The 21,948-nt window shown below is 34.3% G+C and overlaps 3 protein-coding genes across 4 annotated transcripts; 2 read left to right on the top strand and 1 right to left on the bottom strand.

The window, feature by feature from the left end:
• Positions 1 to 7,532, bottom strand: LOC101511217 (serine/threonine-protein phosphatase PP1-like). 2 transcript variants are annotated; one of them, XR_003472370.2, is made up of 6 exons: positions 7,308 to 7,526; positions 7,003 to 7,197; positions 1,545 to 2,104; positions 938 to 1,225; positions 368 to 596; positions 1 to 246 (listed from the first exon to the last, which is right to left on the bottom strand). XR_003472370.2 is itself a non-coding variant. In XM_004495512.4 (5 exons), exons 2-5 carry the CDS (start codon positions 7,175 to 7,177, stop codon positions 223 to 225), a joined length of 981 nt encoding a protein of 326 aa, XP_004495569.1. In that variant the 5' UTR covers positions 7,178 to 7,197; positions 7,308 to 7,532; the 3' UTR covers positions 1 to 222. The 2 variants fall into 2 exon arrangements, 1 of the variants encoding a protein (XP_004495569.1); XM_004495512.4 differs by lacking the exon at positions 368 to 596 and having other exon boundaries at positions 1,004 to 1,225; positions 7,308 to 7,532.
• A 1,402-nt stretch (positions 7,533 to 8,934) lies between these two features.
• On the top strand, positions 8,935 to 12,024 carry LOC101510903 (uncharacterized). Its single transcript, XM_004495511.4, has 8 exons — positions 8,935 to 9,221; positions 9,335 to 9,478; positions 9,767 to 9,834; positions 10,171 to 10,221; positions 10,322 to 10,381; positions 10,459 to 10,950; positions 11,156 to 11,271; positions 11,631 to 12,024. Exons 1-8 carry the CDS (start codon positions 9,092 to 9,094, stop codon positions 11,647 to 11,649), a joined length of 1,080 nt encoding a protein of 359 aa, XP_004495568.1. The 5' UTR covers positions 8,935 to 9,091; the 3' UTR covers positions 11,650 to 12,024.
• A 2,131-nt stretch (positions 12,025 to 14,155) lies between these two features.
• On the top strand, positions 14,156 to 21,292 carry LOC101510577 (pentatricopeptide repeat-containing protein At1g30610, chloroplastic). Its single transcript, XM_004495510.4, has 9 exons — positions 14,156 to 15,316; positions 16,073 to 16,264; positions 16,780 to 16,861; positions 16,963 to 17,154; positions 17,741 to 17,854; positions 18,699 to 18,789; positions 18,874 to 19,031; positions 19,641 to 20,072; positions 20,814 to 21,292. The coding sequence occupies exons 1-9, from the start codon at positions 14,316 to 14,318 to the stop codon at positions 21,201 to 21,203; spliced, it is 2,652 nt and encodes an 883-aa protein (XP_004495567.1). The 5' UTR covers positions 14,156 to 14,315; the 3' UTR covers positions 21,204 to 21,292.
• The last annotated feature ends 656 nt before the right edge of the window (positions 21,293 to 21,948 follow it).

Raw genomic sequence — 21,948 nt, 5'->3', positions numbered from 1 at the left:
GGCTTAAAACTCAGAACATATACCAGATACTAGTGTACAAAGAAAACAAGGAAGAGATTATGGGTTGTCTAATCTCGAAATGCAAATTTGTACCAGTGAAAAACAATGGTCTACATAGTTCATGATGGCGTTTCGTTGTTTTTACAAATTCCAAAATATCATATGGAACAAGACTTTTTGCTGACCAGGTGTGACAGCAACCTTTTTCCGCCAAAATCAACTTCATACTTTTGTTCCAAGGAAGGACTGCAAGAAAGCAGCAAAGGCAGAAATTTAGAAATATATTTAGCAAATGCATCAATGCGAACAACTAAAAAAATAAGAACATGGACAATAGTGATGTGAACTTGTGTGGTATAACAATAACCTAGATTAACGATTAGCAATGAAATTACTCAAGAGCTCTGCTGTTTAGCAGAAACACTTCATACTGAAAGAAAAAAATGAATGCAACTGGTATCTGTATATATGGTGGGAGGTGGGACCATCCGAAACAATTGATTCATCCAATGGCTTTGGTTGCTTCAGAGTTCTCAGTAGAAAATCTCCATGTATGTAAGCTTTTTCCATTGCTAAATTCAATGCCCAAATGTTATCTTATCTTGCACGACCATCACAAATCTCAAATCATTCCAATAATTCAAAATTATAACAGAAATGGTTAACATGGAAATCACAGAAAACCACAATATTGTACACCAGAAGAATATTTATCATCAAATAAATCACAAAACTGAGGTCTACTTTAACAAACTAGTCACCTTATCTCCAAATTTTGTGCTGTTGGGACAAGCACCTTTTATAAGAAGTACTATTTTAAAACAAACCAGATTCAAAAAGGAGAACATAATACACAGACAAATCAAGTACCAGCAAGAAAGAGGGAAAAAATGTAAACATGCACGGAATTGCCAACTCAATTTGGTTGCACACATACCATAAAATATGTTTCTCCTGATTTTGTGCATGTATTGCATCGGCAAATATGAAACTATATTCCTACCTTTACACCTGCTGGAGAGTTTCCTGGTTTAGTAGTGGTTGTACTTCCAAAGTTGAGCTTTGATTTCTTATCAGCTGGCTTTAATATTTGGAAAGAGCACATTAGTGTCTCATCAACACTCATCATAGCACCAGCATTGTCAAATTCCCCACAGTAGTTAGGGGCTGAAAATATTGTTACAAGCTGCCGGTTTGCAAAGAATTCATATCCATCCTCCACCACCTGGTCGAAACATAACAATGCCATTTAAATTCAAAAGCACAGCTGAATGAGATGTAATAATCTTCAATCCCAATACAGGAATATACAGAATGAAGTGCCATATATAGCTAATAAATGGAATTTGAAGGGAGGAGTTATTCTTCAATGCATAAATGTGTCAAAAAGTAATTCTAAGTTTGCATAAATAAAGCAACTATAATTATCCTGCAGATTAGGATTGCTTGAAATATGTTCATATTTTTTCATATTGTAAAAATGGGGATACAACTCAAGCCTGAATACCCAGCAACACATAGAGGACCAAAGGCAGAAGTTTAACCTGATGAGCCCGACAAATAAGATCCAAATCATGTTTCTGTAGAAACTCTGAGACCTTATCAGCACCAAATGTATATGACACTCCCCTGTCATTCATTCCCCAACCTTGAACATCTTTGCTAGGGTCTGACCACAGGAGATCGCAAAGCAAACCTGTATCAGGCACATCAGTCGGCCGCTGTAGGTTTCTAATCTGATCCAAATTATTTAAGTCAGGAGAAAGTCCGCCATGCATGCACAATATCTTTTCATCAATTAGAGCTGCCACAGGTAGGCAATTGAAGCAATCCGTAAACACCTTCCATAACCTTACATTGAACCTTCTTTTACACTCATCATAAAATCCATATATACGGTTAATAGAAGCACATTCGTGGTTTCCCCTCAAAAGAAAAAAATTCTCAGGATATTTTATTTTATATGCTAGGAGAAGGCATATTGTTTCTAAACTTTGCTTCCCTCGATCCACATAATCACCCAAAAACAAGTAGTTGGCCTCGGGAGGCAATCCACCATACTCAAAAAGCCTTAGAAGATCAGAATATTGACCATGTATGTCACCTGAAAGATCCACAAAAGGATATTAAGAAATTATTCCACAAATAAGATACTTTTCTATTCTGCAAACAGTGAACAATGCGGTAATGATAATACCAAGGACTACAATAGATGGATTGTGTCCATATGTATAAATAGAGACCATTATAACTTCATGTGCCAAAACAATGTCAGTGCACAAGGATACATCTGAATCAAGCAACCTTTTATATTTCTAGGTCGAAACTACTTATGAATGTCAAATCAGCCCTCATATTTGTTAGTATAAAGTTTAAACTCAAAATGATATCCATAGGGTAACATGTGATTAAAATGACTGACAATTTACAATTTCAAGAATGTTTTTGTCAATTTCTTAATTTCATAGACTAACTTAAAAACACCCTACAATTTTAGGGTCAAAATGGAGCTTCGCTAGTTAAAGTTTTGCCATTTCAAATAACTGATTCTGACAGAATTGTTAAGAGTTCATGAATATAAAAATCCTCAATCACCAAATCACCACCCAATCTTGTGGAAGTAAATACCAAAAAGAAAAATTATTATAAAGAAAAGTAGATTAAAAAGAAAAAGAAAAGGAAAGCAATGCCAATACCCCGGAATTTGTTTTCGTTCTTATCAAATGTCTTTACCATTTAGAAGGACAGTTTCACCATTGTAGACATGGTTTTTAAGTTTGATTATACACCAATTAGTCATTGCTAGTAACATGTTGGCAGATGGTATTCAAAGTTTCAAACAGTTTCCCTTGATTAATTCTATCCTCCACAAAAAATACAGTATGTGAGCTGAAAACCTAATCAAGCATACATGCAGAAGGTTGTATTAAAAATTTTCCAACTTGGAATCCAGCAGTAACACTGCCATCATTTTTCCCAGTTGTTCAATGCCAACCGTAGCTTAACTGGCTAAGTACAAGGTGATGCATAAAGAAGAATTGGGCAGACAATCTCAGTAAAGTTGGCAACTTGTGACAATAAATGCAAAGACTATAATCCAGTTCCATTATTCGTTATAGTCAAGTTTCACATAAGAACAAGATAACACATATTTTGACTCATTACAGTTTAACAAATAAGAGTCATTTCAAGGACACTTGAGATAGCGGTTCATGTACAACCTTCAATGTCAACAAAACAATACACAGAGAAGGTAATATAAAATACCAAGCATTCCATTTCAAAGAAAAAAAAAATCGCACAACTGGTCTCAGAAACTCTGTTTAAGCTACCTTGAAGAATTAAACTCCTAGATACAATAATAGTCTAGGCTAAGCCCAATAATAAAGAAAGGATTGAAGTATTTGATAATTTTGACTAAAGGTACAAAAGGCGTGAAAAGGGCAAAAGGCAGACTTGAGAAGTGCTGCCACAACTGCATCTGATCAAAGCAGACTTGAGTGCAATGATCAAGTGAATTCACCTAGGGTCATAAGCATGGCAACAAGCTTTGTCTCATCCACTTTTACCTTACTGCGCATGAATTTTCATATATATCTTTTTCATCACATAAATCAAGTAACACATTTTTTTTTTCATTAATAGGTTTCAGCTTCAACTCTTGATTGACAAATTACAAGGTCCACATCAAGGTGAAAGTATACATGGTTGTAAGAAAATGAGAGATCTCTTCATAACACAATCAAAATTCACATTGAAAACTATGAAAACAATCTGATGCAACTTGTGCTTATATAGCACTACAGTTAACAAGTTAACAACCTAGCAACTTATCTAGCTTGTAACTAAGTAACTACCGCTAATACTTTAATTCTCCTAATAATCATAGCACCCCAACCCCCCAATCTCATGATAAGGGGATCCTTCAGCCTGAGTTTGGATGATATGGTACAAAGTTATTCTTATATTTTATTTATTTATTTATTTTCCTATAAAAATTCAACACAAAAGATCACTGATTCTGTTAGGAACCAAGAATTGGACTCCTAAGAAAGAACACTTTTATTAAGAACTAGGAGAGAAGTCTCTCCTCCAAGGGTTTTCCCCTTCACAATAGAGAACATTCTCTATTCAACAATTGATTACAATATTGAATGATATCACAACTAACTACATAACTTCCTATTTATACACAAAAGTCCTAACCAACTAACTACTATAACAACCATTCACTACTCTATTATACTATATCCGAACAATACACCCCTCCTCGAAACAACCTTTTCCTCAAGGTTGAAATTTACTGCATTCTTCTGTTCTTGTTCCATTGGATGTAGGAAACAGAAGTCTATCCTCCAAGATCCAATTGATGGAAGGACAGAGACCCCATGTGTAAACCATTATAGTAGCCTTTGTTACCACTCTCTTGGGAATTGGTTAACTTGACAATGCTTTTGGACAGCAGCTGGATAAACCCCAGAAAGGTTACTAATGAAGGACAATCTTTCCCATACAGTCATACACCATTGGGGGGGAGTTCAACATGGCAATAAACTGCAGCTTGTTCAATTATGCACTGATTTAAGTTTCTTTCTTGTTTTTCCAGCACTGTATCCACTGGCCAATCTGATTTTAATATTGGTTCTTGCCTTCCCAACCCCAAACTCAATGAACTGGTCCCATCACCTATCTTTCTTGCTCAAGAACAAGATTCTAGGTGGTTGTTTACTTCAGACATGCTTTTCTGTTGCTGTGACAAGATCGCCCTTGGAGAAGTTGGTACGTCCAGTTTGTTCTACACCCTATTGTGCTTCTCCATCTCTTGACCCATCATTTTTAGCTACTCCAATTGCTTTGACACTATGCTTGATAATTGGGATGGCAGCCTCCACTCTTTCTTGGTTGCAAACAGAATCATGTTTATTCAGCAGCCCATGTTTCAACATATTCTTGAGCTCCATAAGGATTTCCATCAAAGGTCGTTGTAACTTGTGATTGCTGGCTCTTTTCAAGAATGTCACAGAATTTTCCACAACTCCATCACACAATTCAATCATCAATTATGTGCTGGCAGCCACTTGAGATCCATGTCTTCTATCGCAAATATTGGTATCACTTGTTTGTTTCACATTGAAGGATGTGGGACTTCCAGCATCTTCTTCTTCATCATTATCCTTCATCCATTTCTTGATATCCTCTGTTTTTGTGATGCTGCCTTCTAACTTCGCAAGTTGCATAGTGTGCTGCGACACCACCTTCATAAGGAACTCTATTGAAGACTCCAAGCTTTCCATTCGAGTTGCCATTACGCTCTTTACATTATCACTCCTTGAAGATCTGGAGAGTCGGACCAACTGTTAGGAACCCAAGAATTGGATTCCTAAGAAAGAACACTTTTATTAAGAACTATGAGAGAAATCTCACCTTCAAGGGTTTCCCCATCACAATTGAGAACATTCTCTATTCAACAATTGATTACAATACTCAATGATATCACATCTACATAACTTCCTATTTATACACAAAAGTCCTACATAACTATAATAACAACCATTAACTACTCTATTATACTATATCCTAACAGATTCAGATGTTTTGAAATCTGGAGCTTCATTGTACTACCTCCCAAGAAACATAACTTTAGATCAATGCTTGGAACTTTATGATAACGCAAAGCCCCCAATTGGGGCGGAAAACGATGTCGCTGTTGCTGAAAAGGATAGGCTAGAGGACAGAGAGGACTATAACAACAAAGATTCAATGTCGCTTTTGCTGAAAACGATGTCGATGTCGCTGTTGCCGAATGTGATTAATATATATTTAATATTGAGAGTATTATAACAACAAAGATTCAATTTGAAGAATTTATTAGTGCCTTTCAAAATCCTCCTCCAATGCAATTTTTGAATTCCCCCAAATTAGGGAGATTTTTCATAATGAAGACAAAAAAAACCTCAAAGCCCTCCCCTTCAAAAGCCATCAATTCTTTTCCACTTCATCCTTCCTTTTTTCAAAGCCCTCTTCTCTCCTCCCCTCCTAAACTCCCAAACAGACCCTTGATTTGTGTCTTTCTTCCATTTATCTCAAGTCTCATCTTCATATTCTTGGAAAGGAGGAAGCTCTAGAGACAGGGATTAGTGAGGGAGATACGTTGAACATGGAGAGGGGGGTGAAGATACTGCTCAGTTAAATTGTTAGGTAGGAGGGTGTCGCAGCAGTAGAGGTTCTGATATCAAAGTTGATTCATTTGGCTTGTCTGATCTTGTTCATTGTAGAAGCCACCCATTCATTTGCCTTGGCCGTACAGCAAGTGGGGGAGGAAGAATTGAGCTGTCCAACCGTGGACATCAGTTTTCAGTATAAGAAACAAAAAGGTGTTGTCGGAAGGAGACTTGGTGGTGGAGGCAGAGTGCAGCGCGGAAGTGGTGAGCTCCATTGATGGAGCTTTGAATACCATGAAAGTAAGGTTGGAAGAAAGGGTGTGTGTGTGTGTGTGTGTGAGAGAGAGAGAGAGATTAAATAATTAACCACACAATCAAAACTCATTGAAAAATATAAAAACAATCTGAGCCCAACTTATGCTTATATAGCGCTGCATGCAATGAACAACAACTTATCTACGTAACTACTATTCTCCTGATACAGGCTAAAGGAAAGACAGTGTACAAACTAAAACCAAATCATCCTCCACAAACTTCACTACTCATCCAGTCAATATAACACACTCACTAATAGTAATAAAAATACACAAATTTAACAATACCCCCTAAAATAAATAAGGTACAAATAGACAGTAAATTTGTAACCACGCTTAGAATACCTAAATTACACGATAAAAATGAAACAACAAGAAAAAAAAAAAGTAAGTTTTCTACCAAGCAAAATATCATATATTCTAATACAGATCATCCTATCGCTTGCTCAAACACAATCATGAAAAACAAAAAGGTTGAAGCAACAAAATTACAAAACCCAGTTCAGAAAAAAATGAAGAAAAATTACCACAAATCTTAATAGGAGCTTCAAGCTCCAATAAATTAGGTTGCTGCAAGAAAATCTCTCTAGCAACAGCACAAAGCTGACGGATCTCCGCCTCCGACAACTGTACCTGCTTCCCCGGACGGCTGCGAACTTCAAGGAGCCGATTGATTATGTCGTCCAAAACCGCTTGCTCCATTTCTTCCTCTCTGCGTAACCCTAAATTAACAAAAACAAAAGTCAACGTCGTTATTCGATATGAATATGATGATAAGAGGGTTTACAATCGAGAGATGAAGAAGAGTAGAAGAAGTAAGCGAATAACATGCCTCGTGAAAACGACAACGCCGACGAAGAAGAAAACGAGTAAAACACCGTCGTTTTGATATCTGAACGGTGTATTCGAGGTTCACGGGGTTAGAATTTTGGACATTAGTTTGCTTTGGGTTTCATTGATGAAGGGAAAAGAGATGAATTGAAAAGTGGCAATTTCTTTTGAGCAGGGACAAGGGGGTTGATTTATTTAGGTTAGGGAATGAGTACACACGTTTCAATCGATATTTGGAATAAATAATTTTTTTTTTATAACGGAAAAATAAAAAAGGTTAAAGTTCCATTCCACATTTCAATTCAATTTTATTTGTTTATATTTAGAAAAAAAATATCTTTTATTTTTTTTTTAATTATTTTTCTCAACATATCCTATGAGAAAACTTGTAAATAAAAACGAAAAGATAGTTGAGAAAAATAATAAGAAAAGTATAGGGGAGGGAACTAAATATATCTAGAGATATTTTCAAATGTAAAAAAATAATAAGAAATATAGTATTTAAGTGTTTTTAGTTCAAATAAGGAGATACAAGGAAAGAAAAGTAGAGATATGCTCCATAGAGAAGATGGGAGGAAAGAAGTTGTAACATTTTGGTGTTTAGTTCAAGAAAGATTAATAGATTTTAAAGGATGTTTTAGTTATCTTGGTTCATGTCTCATATTCATTCAAAATCCTCTCAAAATAGAGATAGAACAAAATAAACTCTATAAGAGATTTTGACTCTCTCCCCTCTTAAAAAATGAATTCAACCGTAAACTTAAAAAAAATTCTCCACTCCTCTCTCTTTTATCCACCTCCAACCAAACACACTACTAGAGAAATATGTTCTTTCTTTTCTATAGAAAATTACTCACAATATATTTAGAATAGGGGGAGAAAAAAAAACACAAATTTTAAAATTATTTTTATTGTTTGGTATCATCAAAAGTGATAGAAGATGGAAAACTATATAATGAGTCTCACAAATATTTTTTCTCTTCATTTTTTTTAAAAATTAACCACTTTTTTTTCTTCTTTTTCTAGTTTTACCCTACTTTATTTTTGTCATACACTACCTTCAGGGCTATTTTTGTCATTTTAAAAGTAACTCACTTTCTTTTCTCTCACTTTCTACACAATCAAACAGAGGAAATGAAAGTTTTTATCTTTATTTCCTTTAATTTTTTCTCAAACCAAACAACTAAAAAAAAATCATCTTATTTTTTATTATATTTTTTTCTTCTAACTTTCTTTTCCATTTTTTTTCCTCTCATTTTCTTTTATAAACCAAACATAGTATTAGAGTTTGGTGGTTTCCTCCCACCTTTTTGGTGGTTATTTTCCTCCCCTTCTTTGGTGGTCATATCCTTCTCGTTTAGAGCATTATCTCTTATATTAGAAAAGTATCTTATATTAGTAAAAAAAAAGTATCTTATAAGATTTTACAAGATTTTCTTTTAAAAAACTCAATTATCTCTTAATTTTATGAAAAGATGTAAATTATCCCTTAATTAAAAAGTTAATTATTATTATCTCGTAAAAATCTATTGACTAATTTTTCTTTCGAAGAGTATTCAGTTTAAAATTTAAAATATAAGTAAATAATGATACCTTAATTAAGTAAAAATTTGATATGTATTTAATTTAAATAAAAAGTATAATTTAGCTACAGTGATTCAGCCAAGACTATGAAACATAGTTGAGAGAGGAATCAAAGAACTCGTGCTCACTCCAGTGGTTGGTTGAGCATAAGCCGAAGAAGAAGAAGAAGAAGAAGTGTTGTTGTTCCAAATCAGAATAGCGATGAGAAGAAACAATTCAAATTATTGCAATTATCGGAACCCATGTATAACTATGCATCAACCTTGGGCTTCTCTCCTCGTTTACGGAATCAAGCGTATCGAGGGAAGGTCATGGCCCGCTCCCATCACAGGTTCATTCTTTTTCTTCTTTTTTATTTAATTTTTTTTTTTTTTAATATATGATATGAAATATGCACATTAATTCGCATTCACCCTAACTTATGAAATTATTTTGTTTGTTAAGGTCGTCTTTGGATTCATGCTGCTGGTAAAGTCCCAGATGAGTCTACTATAAAAGCAATGGAATATTTCTACAAGGAAATTTATGCACTCAATGGCATTACTGATATCAATTTTCCTCATCACTACCCTGTTTCTAGGCTTTTAGGTATACATTACAATATATTACATAATTTACATTCGATACCACACTCATCTTATGTATAATTTGTTAGAGAATAAAGTAGATGCACTCTGTGCAAAATTGTTTTACATTGACAACCAATAATAACTCACCATGAGGACCACAACAATAAATAATTAGATAACTGCATTTGATTTAAAAATTGCATAACATGATGTGACAGATTGAATGATCATGATTGGATGTCAGTGTATTTCCTTTAATCACAATTTTCATTTCACTTCAATTCACTAACTTGAATGCTTGATACAGGCTGCGTTGAAGTGGTTGGTTGCTTAACTCGTGATGAGTTATCGTGTTGGGAGATGGTTCCTGAAGGGGTACCATACTAATACCATTTACCAAACTTTTGCTTTTAAATAGACTTAATTGCACTTTTGATCTTTGAGATATCACATGTTGTTGTTTTGGTCCTTGTGTTCCAATTGTGCCACGTAGGCTACTGGGATTAAAAGTTGGATGGCCTAGTGACAAAAGGACTTGATTGTAAGAAGATATATACTCAGAGATTTAACTTGTGCAATTGAAACCTGGGGAAACTAAATTGCACAATCGCGATATCTGAGAGACCAGCCGTGCAATTAAGTGTTTTAGATATTGATTCCTAGTTATCCAGATTCTTTTCACTAAATTAACCTGATTTTTTGTCCTTTCAGGTAAGGCTGGAAGCACTAACTGATTATTGTTGGTTGTGTGAACGGCCACAGGTTTGTATCCTCCTACGGCTGTGTGATTCCTATCGTTATAAGACTAACAACTATGTGTATCCGTGTATGCTGAGTGAATGTTTTTTCTCTCTTATTCTAGAAATTGTTGATTCCATTTGAGATGCGAGGTTACCAAGGCGTTTATAACTTGGAAAGAAAGGTAATTATGGTTTTAAATATAAAGATTTCTTTCTTGTTTTGCTTGGAATTACGGCTGATTTTTTTACTTGTTCAAAGATTTATGATGCTGCAGTTAGAGGGCTGTCCCCAGTTAATTGCCCGTTGCCAGTGAAATTTCCGCTTCCAGATCCATCTGACCCGCTTTCCCTGAAGCCAGGTTGTGTCTCTGCAATTAATCGTAACTTCAAAGCAAATGAAGTGGACAAGTCGTCAAGTATAATTCTAGCCATAGCTGGGGCACGCGCGGCAGCTACTCAGTTCTCAAAGAAGGATTATAATACCCAAAGCACTAATCGAAACAACAAACCTGACCAAATTCATGCTAATCATGACGAGACACAAGTTGGTAGACCCTATCATTTACAACCACATCGCACGACTATGGAAAAGGAGAGCATACCATGCACTGAAGTAAATGGGAAATTTGATGATGGCGACCTCTCGTCAGATCATGAAGTAAAAGGCAGTAGTAAAATGAATGAGGGAAGTAGTTCGCACCATCAGTTACCTCGTGCTGACAGGAGACAATATTTTCAGTCCTCTAAAAAGGTCAGCAGTCGCTTACCCTACATAATTGCGGTTGTTCCTTTTGTACCTCCTGTGAACAATCCGAACCCTCCGCCATGAACCCACTCCCAGTTATTTAATTGCTGTTGTTGTGCAGTACTAGTTATTTAATTGCTGTTGTTGTGCAGTACTATTGTTGCTATTCTTTTTTTCTAAATTTAAGCTTCTTCATGTGGAATTTGATTAGGGGGTTCTGGTATATAGAGAGAAGATCAGTGGTGACAAGTCTGAGGAAAGCAGTAAGCACCATCAATCTTCTGCTGCAGAAGCAGATTTGAGACAGCATCCTCAGCCATATCCAAGGTAACTCTCTCTGGAGTCGATGTCATTGTGTATCATCTGTAATTCTGTATTAGAAATTTTAGTCTCATTTTGTAGTTACACCAACTATATCACCCCTTCTTTTCTTGACGATACAATGCATATGAATCGTATCTTGTAGGGAATACTACTCATGAACGAGGCTTCAATTATTTGCATAATTGCATTACATGATCTGTCTTGTTTAGCTCTCTTAAGATCTACATTGGCACCACAACACTGTTCTGAATACCAGCCACTTTCTCTGCTTACTTTTGAAATAGAGCAATAACTTTGATAATATACTGCATGAAAATAACATTAACTGATAATTAAATCATGCTTGTTCTCTTCATTATTAGATTTTTGCCACGGCGATGAAAAACTTGAAGTAGTGATCATGGAAGGAGTCAGACGTCTGAGCCTGATTGTGAATTTGTAACCTACTGAATGGATCATTACTTTTTAGGCTGAAATAAAGCTTGGAAGTGGATGCTTGCTTGAATCATCCGGATGCTTGCTTGAATCGTTCGGATGCTTGAGTCCATAAACTATACTAATTTTATTTCATTTCTTGGTGTCTGAGTGACAGAGCTCAGGTTCTTGTATCATAGAGTAGTAGAAGTCTAGAAGATTGTGGCATGTGGATAATGTGGTAGTGGATTTAATTCATCCATGTAAACAATAAACAAACTTGAATAATGTTAGGCTCGAATCTTTGATAGCCTGTGTATGGAAAACATGTTCGCTTCTCCATATCCATATTCACGATGTAAGATTCTTTTAATATTTCTTTTTCTTTATTGACATTTTTTTATCAAAATTGGGGCTCTTAGCTGAAGCCTGTTTCCAGAATATATAATATTCAAATATGCACCATTGCTTTCCAGGTTGCAAATTTCAGTAGTGTGACTAATAACTACGATGTTATAACTTACTGGACTTCTTGCAATCTTTTGTCAGACCAAAGTAAGATAGTGTAGTGCTGGCTTTCTTCATAGCAAAAATCACATTCAATGAGTCAGACTCTGCTTGAAGATTCAGAAATACAGTAACATCTTCATAGCAAACCTTAACAAGAAAGCAATCATTTTGATCTTTAAACGAGGGAGGTGCGATCAATATAGTCTTTAAATATAACAAAATTACAAAAACATCATTGAATGTGTCTCTTGCTTGTCAATTTAGTCATCAATTGTGCCTTTAATTAGCTAGTTTGGTCATAAAATGTGTCTTTCATCAATCAATTTGGTCTACAAAATTACTAAGAGAAGAGACAATAACAACATTCTCTTACATATTTAAGGACTAAAATTATTGATTACTCAAATCTTAATTCATATATCATATCTAACGCCTCTCTGATATTAGCATTTGTTATTTGAGTCGCCATCTATATTTCAAGTAACAGGTGCTCAAGTAGTAGGTAGCACCGTAGCAGCAGCCATGATTAGACCTCCTTCGTTAAAACTCCAATACACCATTTATCTTCAACTAGTGCTTGTAGGCTCCCTTTCTTTCAACAAAGACAGGTTGGTAGCCTGAGATGTAATCTTAAATTCTGATATGCAGCTACAAGTTCTACTCAAGGTTGTTTCAATAGAAATCTCTTTGTTTTCAAAGCAAATTTTGTTCCTTGCAAATCAAATACCAAAGCACAAAGTCAGAATACTCTCCACCACTTCCATAGGGGCATTTAAGATTTGGCTTTCTAGCCAATCAGCAAAATTACCACGCTCCTCTGTATTTGTGGAAACCGGTATACCTAGTACCTAGAGAGAAGGGATTTTTCTAGCCCAAAAAAATATTGAAAAACATGATCAATGGTTTCAACCTCTATCACATCTTGGACACAGGTCTTGTTTGAAAAAATAGTTTAACTCGTGACAAGAGTTTATAGTATGGAACTTATTCATAATGCTAATAAAATTCATGCAAATTATAATTTAATAGTTCAATGAAAAAAAAAACCATTCTCAATTCTCAAAAATAATTCAAGCAAATTCTCATTTAAAAGTTCAATTAAAAAAAGGTCCCATTCTCAATTCTCGAAAAGAATTCTACTAATTTATCAAAGTTGTCCAAATGGATTCTTCCTTCAAGAATATATAGGGCCAAAACATTCATACTCTTCTTTACTACAATATAAACAAAAATAAAGATATAATTTTGGACTAATATGTGCAAAAAGACAACATATAATCATTAACTGGACTTTTACCCCCACTTAATAAAAACAAAAACAAAAACTATTATAATTCAAATTAAATCCAAAATTATTCTTTTATGTAATGAAAACCCAAACAAAAATGAAAAAAATTTACTATAAAGTCATAATTGGATTTTTCATAAATGTCCTATGACATTCATAGGCTGATTCCTAGCTGCCGCCATTTCCTCTTTCTTTTTGTTCCATATTCTTTTTTATTTTACTATAATTTTTTTTTAATTTTTTTATTCTTTTATTTAAATAAGTAATTTTTTTAAACATATTTAATTTTTTTGGTTTTGATTTTGTTGTTTTATTTTGATTTCTCATCTAATTATAATATTTATTCGATTTAGATTAACAAACATCTTTAATTTAATATATATTTCATTGATGAGTTTAAAGTCTTCAATTTTACCGTTTTGAAAGTATAAATATTCAAACACTTTGATTTTATCGTAAATATTTATTGTTCTATACTATTAACTTGAATACTAAATTTTTTTGCAATACATTTTTTTTAGCACCTTTCAATTAAGCAATGGAAATAATTTATATTGAATAAATGAACACTATTTTTATTAAAAAATAAATGTCCTATTATTATTTTTTGGATTCTATCATATTTTTCTCTTTATAGATCCTTGTCAATTATTAATAGTTTAATTTATATTTTTTTACATTATCTCGAACAATATTTTAGACGGATACGCACATTTTTGGTATACTGGGGTTTAGGCAGGAGAGCACGAAGCATGAAGAAGGTGATGATGATATTTATCAAACATAGTTAAACTGTTATCAATTTATCTTGAATTCAACAACACTAACACCGAATATGGCTTTCGAAATCACTGCTTCTTCTTTATTACATTATGGCGCCAATTCATTCTCTTCTTCCTATGTCATTCCAATTTCACCCAGACCCTTTTTCCACAATGCTTCAAGGAACAAGTTTCACCTCTCTCATACTCCTAACCACAATTTCACCCCATTTATTAAGGTTTCCATCAACAACAATGCTTCTAATTCTAACGACCTTCTTCCCAACGAATTGGAATTTAAACCATCCTTTGATCATTATTTGAAGGCTATGGAATCTTCCAAATCTGTTACTGGTAACAACATGACAGTGAAAAAGGTAGATGAAGGAAATCATCGTAATGTTAGAAATTCTAAAAGGCTTGTTGGAGCAAAAATATTTAGGAAAAAGGATGTGGCTTTTGATGATGAAGCAATTATGTCTAATAAAGAAGGATTCTGTAGTGGTAATGGTAATGTTAGAGGGAAAGTGAAAAAAGTTATTAAGAAGGTAGAATATGGCGGTATAGAGAGGAACCTTGATGATGGTAAGGGAAATGTAAGGCAAGATAGGTTGAATCGTCGGAGTCGGAGTTTAGACTCAAAATCTGATGATTGCAGTGTGATTAATAAGAGTCGAGGGAAAATTGGATATGGTGGAGGGGTAAGCAATGAGATAGTTCGGTCTAATTCGAATGGTAGGCGTGGTGGGAGTGTTGTAGAGAGGGAAATTGTTAGTAGCAGAGGAAGAACCTCTGGTGGTAGTGGTGGTAATTTTGTTGGTAGGAAAAATGTGGTTATGGATAGAGGGCCTGCTAAAATATATGCTGAAATTGAGGGTTTGGTGAATGGAAATGGACGATCGAATGTGAAATCGAATGGAAGGAGTAAGCGTTTCGTTAATAGGGGTTATGATGCAGACAACTTGGAGGTGGCAAGAGTGGCATTCAAGAATCTTGAGGATCCAAACAATGTTATCAGTAAAGCACACTTTTCACATAAAGAAATGGAGGAGAGAATCCAGAAGCTAGCCAAATTGTATGTAAGATTATTCCTTCTTTCCTGGTTTTGGGATTATCTGAATTGGACTAAATAATGAACTCGGGACTTCAGCGTATGCGTACATTTTTACACTGAATTTTATTTGATTATGTGAGCAAGTTTTATTATAATGCTTCCTCGTGGAACAATTAAAGTGATCTACAAATGATGTTTAATACCTAAAATTGCATGCCTATTAACTTGAGTTGAGGTCTATGATTGTTTGGCTTCATAACTCATTTACTGTTTTTTATGTAAATAACTAAATTTATTCTTCTAGGAGCTTCCTCACAATGCACTTTAGTGGTTTTACATATGAATTGGAGTGTTGAGGTTGAACCCATGTCACACAAGTCAATGTAGGCAGAACAAATTAGGCCTTTACCTCAGCTGGTATTAATATGAAGTTCATTTTACATTAAATGCGACTTATAAGTTGGTGATCTGTGGATTTATAAACCTTAGAGTTCACTTCTTACAGAAATTTTGTTATTTATGCCACGTGTCTGTTCATAATTTCCGAGCTGGGGAACTAGTATTCAACTCTTATGAAACCTCTAAATATCTGGTTGTTTTTGGGAATGGCTGGTGATTATGCCTTTTCAGACTATGTTTTTTTAGGAGAAACTTGTTATTTGTGGACCTTTCATTTGCTACTATTATTATCTTGATTCATGAGAGCCCTGTGATTATTTTATTCATGCTAATGTTAAAGTGTTTCTTTCTTGCCTTCGTGATCATTTTCTGGAACAGGCTGAATGGTGTGGATATCAACTTACCTGAATGGATGTTTTCTAAGATGATCAGAAGTGCAAAGCTCAAATTTAATGACTATTCTATAAGAAGGCTTATCACAATCTTAGGAAATCTCGGAAACTGGCAGAGAGTGATACAGGTCATCGAATGGCTTCAAAAGCGTGAGCGTTTCCAGTCCCATAAGCCAAGGTACTTGAATGACCTGCCGTACACTTAGTATGACTAACACATGGCTAACACCTGAATGCCAAGTGATTAGGCACATGTGTATATATATGTATATATGTGTGTGTGTGTGTTAGAAATTGATTTTAACCAGCCCTATTATTGAAGTATGCATAACTATCATGTTTATTTTTCATGCCAAATTATAGAATATTTAAAAAACCAGACATGTTTGATCAAAAGGTGGATGTCTTTTTTTTTTGAAAACTGTATTGTACTTTGATTTTGACATATATTGGAGCAGAAGGCTACACTTAATCGATACGAACTTCTGTATGTATATATTTTCAATCTAGTAGCAGGTTCCCATTCCCAAAATATTCATCCTACAGATGTTATTAATTGGTGTAAGATTAATTTTTCAGACACACAAGGGAGCCTTTTAACGTGTAAAGTTCTATTTCTGGCCTTCCCCCCCCCTCCCCCCCCTCTTTTGTTTTCTTTCATGTAGCTGTTAATGTGTTACTCTTTGACATTAGGCATGTATACTCTGCTGCTCTTGATGCACTTGGGAAGTTGAAGAGACCTGTGGAGGCACTAAATGTATTTCATGCAATGCAGGTAATGTTGATATCCATGCACTATGGTCATTTTAAGTAAAATATATGTTATATAACACGACATGCGAATGCACTTCACTAACACTTTCCCTTTTCTTCCAGCAAGAAATGTCCACATATCCTGACTTAGTAGCTTATCATAGTATTGCTGTTACTCTAGGACAAGCAGGGCACATGAAGCAACTCTTTGATGTGATTGATATTATGCGATCTCCACCAAAGAAGAAGTTCAATAAAGGAATATTTGAGAACTGGGACCCAAGGCTGGAACCCGATATCATAGTCTATAATGCAGTAAGTTATTAAAAAGGGACTCGGTTTTTTATCTTACAAATATAGTTGTTCCATGCCATGTCTTTGGAGTTGGAGGCCACTTCTAGATTGAAATGGATGGGTTTGGGGGGTCTGACATTTCGTCATTTTTAATGTGCTTGTTAAAGTCCAAGAATAACAACAGGAAAAAGCTATTTTCATGCAGCTAATCCTCAATTGGTCTCAGAATTAATAGTTTTTATGATCAATTTAATATTTTCTTTGTCCATCAGTTGCTTGTCCATCAATTTGGTTTTCTTTTATGATAATCATCCATTCAAGGTTTTGATGATCCATCATCTTCCTGTGAATGTTTGCCCGAGTGAATTTTTCTATCCAAAGTTACATAGGAGATCTGTTGCTTCCTTGAATGGATGATTATCATAAAAGGCATCATGCTTGTACACATTATGTGTGTATACCTTAGTCTTTCTGCACCGCGTTTGTTTATTCTTATCTATACTTTCTTTCTCCGCTTGAACAGGAAAATGTGTGTATACCTTTATTAGTTACCCAGTTTCATAATTCAGGCATGATCTATTATTTTATATATCAATTGCATATGCAGGTTCTTAATGCATGTGCTAAGTGGAAACAGTGGGAAGGAGCATTTTGGGTTTTACAGCAGTTAAAGAAGCAGGGCATACAACCTTCTGCTGCAACATATGGCCTAGTTATGGAGGTATTGTTTTTATGACATATAATTATATTTGAACATTTTAAACGAGTCTTGATATATAACAAAACATTTTAATCAATCTTAGAAGTAGAATTGTACTGTTTTACTTTGATTGTATTGTACTTTTTATATTTAAGAACATAAGATTCTATTATAAATGGGGAGTACAAAAAGTAGGATACAATACCTTCAAGAACAGAAAATCACTGAGCAAAGAAGAGAAAATAATAAGCAGCTAAAATAGTTAATCAACTCAAAAGAGTTACGTACTCATTCGCACTTTTGGTCTGTTCGGATAAACAACTAACTTAAGCATTTGCAGCATAAGCATAAGCTCTTATTGTATGAGTGTTTATGTATAAACTATTTCTATAACAAAAGGTAAAACAAAGTTAAACTGTTGTCATATAAGATATACATTGTTTTCTTAATCTATCGTGGAAAGCTTATAAAAATAAGCTGAAAATAGCTTATAGAATGTCATATGATGTTTTCATAAGCTCTCCCAAACAGTCTCACATTTGCTTATTCTAGTAGATAAGCTCCAAATAAGTCAATTCAAACATGCCCTTGGAGCTGAAGAAAGTAATTGAATTTAGTAGGTAATTGGGAAGAGATATAACTAATAATTCAAATTTTGCTTCATAAAAAGGAGAGAATATCATAGCCCATTATATTTAAGATCCTTACAAGATTTAGGACATGATTCCTACTTTTGGTTGAGTCGAGTTATATTGCAGTTGGGAAACTAATTCCATGGAAGAACATGAAAACTACAAATGCAATTGCATCTATATGAATGAAGTCAACTTGCACATATTCACAAATTTGTGTAATACTTGAACAGGTGATGTTTTCATGTGGCAAGTACAACTTGGTTCATGAATTTTTCAGAAAACTTCAGAAATCATCTATTCCCAATCCATTGACATATAGAGGTATTCTCATTTATTATCACTTCCCTATGAATCACTTACTAACATCATGTGATCAAGATCTTGACCTTCTCCTGTTATATGCAGTTCTTGTGAATACATTTTGGAAAGAGGGAAAAATGGACGAGGCTGCATCGGCTGTTCGTGAAATGGAAAGACGTGGAATTGTTGGTTCTGCTTCTCTTTATTATGATCTAGCTCGATGCCTATGTGCAGCTGGTAGAAGTCGCGAGGCACTGATGCAGGTGCTTTTTGTTATTACCATTTTTTCTCAGTTGCTTTTCTGAATGGGTTGGGAAGGGGTAGAAATACTAGTGTCCATTTCTTTTTCGTTCAAAATTATAAGTGCATTCATTGGCGGATGATGTATTATTAAAATTGTAACAACACGGCCAAGTAACACAACACTTACTTAAAAGTTGGAGCTTAAAAAATCTCAAAAGAAGAAAGAACATCCAAAAGGTAACATAAATGTGTCACCAACTAGCAATTGATGAAATACAACATAAGACAAAGTGAACCATACTTCTACTTGAGTAAAAGTATATATCTATGTAACTTCCGTAATTCTTCCACTTTATTTATATCAATTAACATACTCCAAACAACATGAATTGTCAATGTCATGGTCTCGTTATCTGTGTTTCAGGTGAGTGTGATAAATCTGATGATAATTTCAGATGACATAAGTTGATTGGACCGATACTATTGTTTGTTAGTTCTGTGTTGTATAAATTCTAAGTTCAAAGAGAAGTGTCATGGTTGTTATGAAAAATAAGTTAATTCTAGTGTACAAGGGTATTTGTACAATTTAAAAGGTTTGATCACTGATGGTATTGCTCATTATTTAACAGATAGACAAGATATGTAAGGTTGCAAATAAACCACTGGTAGTGACCTACACTGGCTTGATGCAAGCATGTCTAGACTCTGGAAAAATTCAAGACGGAGCTTACATTTTTGAGAAAATGAAGGACGTTTGTGCTCCAAATCTGGTTACTTACAACATAATGCTGAAAGCTTACATTGAACATGGGATGTTTCAAGAAGCTAAAGAGTTATTTGAGCAAATGTTAGAAAACACAAATCATCTGAGTAGAAAAGATGATTACAAAATGCGAGTGATACCAGATATATACACATTCAATACCATATTAGATGCATGTGCTGCTGAGAAAAGATGGGATTATTTTGACTATGTTTACCAGAGGATGCTGTACCAGGGTTATCACTTCAATCCAAAACGACATCTTCGATTGGTACTGGAGGCTTCAAGAGCTGGAAAGGTGATGTTATTATTTTTTTCTCCAAATTCATTGATTTATGAATGATCTTTTTCTGATGTGCAGAGAGAATCTTACTTTAAGGGCATATGTTAATTTGGGATATATGGTTAATAAGGGAAGAGTAAATATGAATAAGAGCATGCTTAGTAAGCCTAAAGAGAAAGAAAACAAAAATAGACTCTGCATTTTCTTGCTATCCTCTTCAAAAAATTTGCTGTCAATGTTTTATTTGAATGAGGTGACATTTAGATAAGAAAAATGATTATAAGAATCTAAACAAAATACATATATTCTTCGATCAAAGATGTTGTGAATTATACCCTTTTTTATGATATATTGGTATCATTATAGATCCTTGTATGTGATGATTGGCATATTATAATTGTTTCTATAGTAAATTACATTTTTGTCTTGAAATTGTTCCGCTATGCTGCTTTCTCCTTCTTGATAGGGACCAGAGTTGATTCATTGGCAGATCGCATAAAATAGTGATTTGTTCAAATTATGCTACAGTACAGTGCTCTAGCACTACTGTAGCAGTTATTTGACAAGACTTCGTACTAAATCACGTATCGTGCAACAATAACAGTTTGTTTCTGCTATACTATAGCGCACTATAACTCTGCTATAACTGCTATTTGACAACACTGATAGAGACTAATTAATGAATGATAGATGTCAAACATTATGAGGAAAATTGAGACAATTTCATTGACAAGTGGAACCTTGCTTGGTTTTCAGGAAGAACTATTAGAGATAACATGGAAGCACTTGGCCGTCACAGATCGAATTCCACCAGTTTCTGTAATCAAGGAGAGATTCTGTACAAAGCTTGAGAATGATGACTATGTTGCTGCTCTCAAATGCATCACCAGTCACACACCAAAAGACTTCGAACCATTTTCGAAGTCGTCGTGGTTGAATCTATTCAAAGAAAATTCTCATCGGTTTCGGAAGGATACAGTTGTTAGACTAATGAATGCAGCTAGCAATTTAATTTCCAATAATAGTGTGCCAAATCCAGCACTTGTGTGTTTAGTTCAATCATGCAATGAATTTTGTTTTGCCACTGATCTCAGTGCAGCTGACATGGATTCAGTGAACAATGTATTTGTTTTAGAAAGCAAATAGGAAGTAATCAACACTAGGTGAAATCTGTATCCAAAATTTTGTAATGTAAACTTAACCACAAATGTATTGAAAGGGTTCTATTAAATGCATGTCATTCAAGTTTACTAGTGAAATGCTCCCGGGAATCTCACCCAAACTTTGTTATTTTCATTAATAATATACTCTATTTATTCAACAATATTGTTATTTTAGTAAAAATAAATTGTTATTTTAAGTCATTCTACAATAAGAATGAAATATAAATATTGTTTTTCTATTACAATATTAACTATTTATTACTCTGTCTTGTATAAATAGTTAATGTAGGATAATTTTGAAAAGTAATAGATTTTATAAAATTAATAAAAAAAAACCATTCTTAGTTCATGTATCATTTGTTAAAATTACTTATATTGTAGGATGAAGGGAGCAAATAATAATACGTATTTGTATAAAGTAAATTTACAGATTTTATAGAAAGTTGAGAAGAACAAAGCTCGTTGTGATGGCCGCGTGGAGAGAGAGATCGGTGGTTGCGTTGCGTTGGGAGTGAAGCAAGGTTGTGCAAGATATGGGAGGGTTGTGCACCCTAGGCAGAGCCTTAAAGGTTGAGGTAGTAAAATATTTACAAGTATTTAAGTCAAATATATCTAATATGACTATTATTTTATCTATATCCCTGTATAAACTAAACTATCTTATTTTTAATCTAAAATTGTGTCGATGTGTCACCTCTAAAAAAATTTGTTGAATCACTTTCTCAATT

This window comes from Cicer arietinum, chromosome 4 (genome assembly GCF_000331145.2).
Source record: "Cicer arietinum cultivar CDC Frontier isolate Library 1 chromosome 4, Cicar.CDCFrontier_v2.0, whole genome shotgun sequence".
NCBI lineage: Eukaryota > Viridiplantae > Streptophyta > Magnoliopsida > Fabales > Fabaceae > Cicer > Cicer arietinum.
Note: the sequence above shows the minus strand (reverse complement) of the source record. Positions and strands in the feature narration are given on the sequence as shown.

What these genes read in the sequence shown, in the direction of transcription:
- LOC101510903 (XM_004495511.4), top strand. Translation starts at nt 9,092, where the DNA reads ATGAGAAGAAACAATTCAAATTATTGCAATTATCGGAACCCATGTATA. An exon ending in ATGGCCCGCTCCCATCACAG is followed by an intron (nt 9,222 to 9,334) that starts GTTCATTCTTTT and finishes TTGTTTGTTAAG; the next exon opens with GTCGTCTTTGGATTCATGCT. An exon ending in CCCTGTTTCTAGGCTTTTAG is followed by an intron (nt 9,479 to 9,766) that starts GTATACATTACA and finishes TGCTTGATACAG; the next exon opens with GCTGCGTTGAAGTGGTTGGT.
- LOC101510577 (XM_004495510.4), top strand. Translation starts at nt 14,316, where the DNA reads ATGGCTTTCGAAATCACTGCTTCTTCTTTATTACATTATGGCGCCAAT. An exon ending in ATATCATAGTCTATAATGCA is followed by an intron (nt 17,155 to 17,740) that starts GTAAGTTATTAA and finishes TTGCATATGCAG; the next exon opens with GTTCTTAATGCATGTGCTAA. An exon ending in GTCGCGAGGCACTGATGCAG is followed by an intron (nt 19,032 to 19,640) that starts GTGCTTTTTGTT and finishes ATTATTTAACAG; the next exon opens with ATAGACAAGATATGTAAGGT.
- LOC101511217 (XM_004495512.4), bottom strand. Translation starts at nt 7,177, where the DNA reads ATGGAGCAAGCGGTTTTGGACGACATAATCAATCGGCTCCTTGAAGTT. An exon ending in TTATTTGTCGGGCTCATCAG is followed by an intron (nt 1,226 to 1,544) that starts GTTAAACTTCTG and finishes TGTTTCGACCAG; the next exon opens with GTGGTGGAGGATGGATATGA. An exon ending in ACTCTCCAGCAGGTGTAAAG is followed by an intron (nt 247 to 1,003) that starts GTAGGAATATAG and finishes GCTTTCTTGCAG; the next exon opens with TCCTTCCTTGGAACAAAAGT.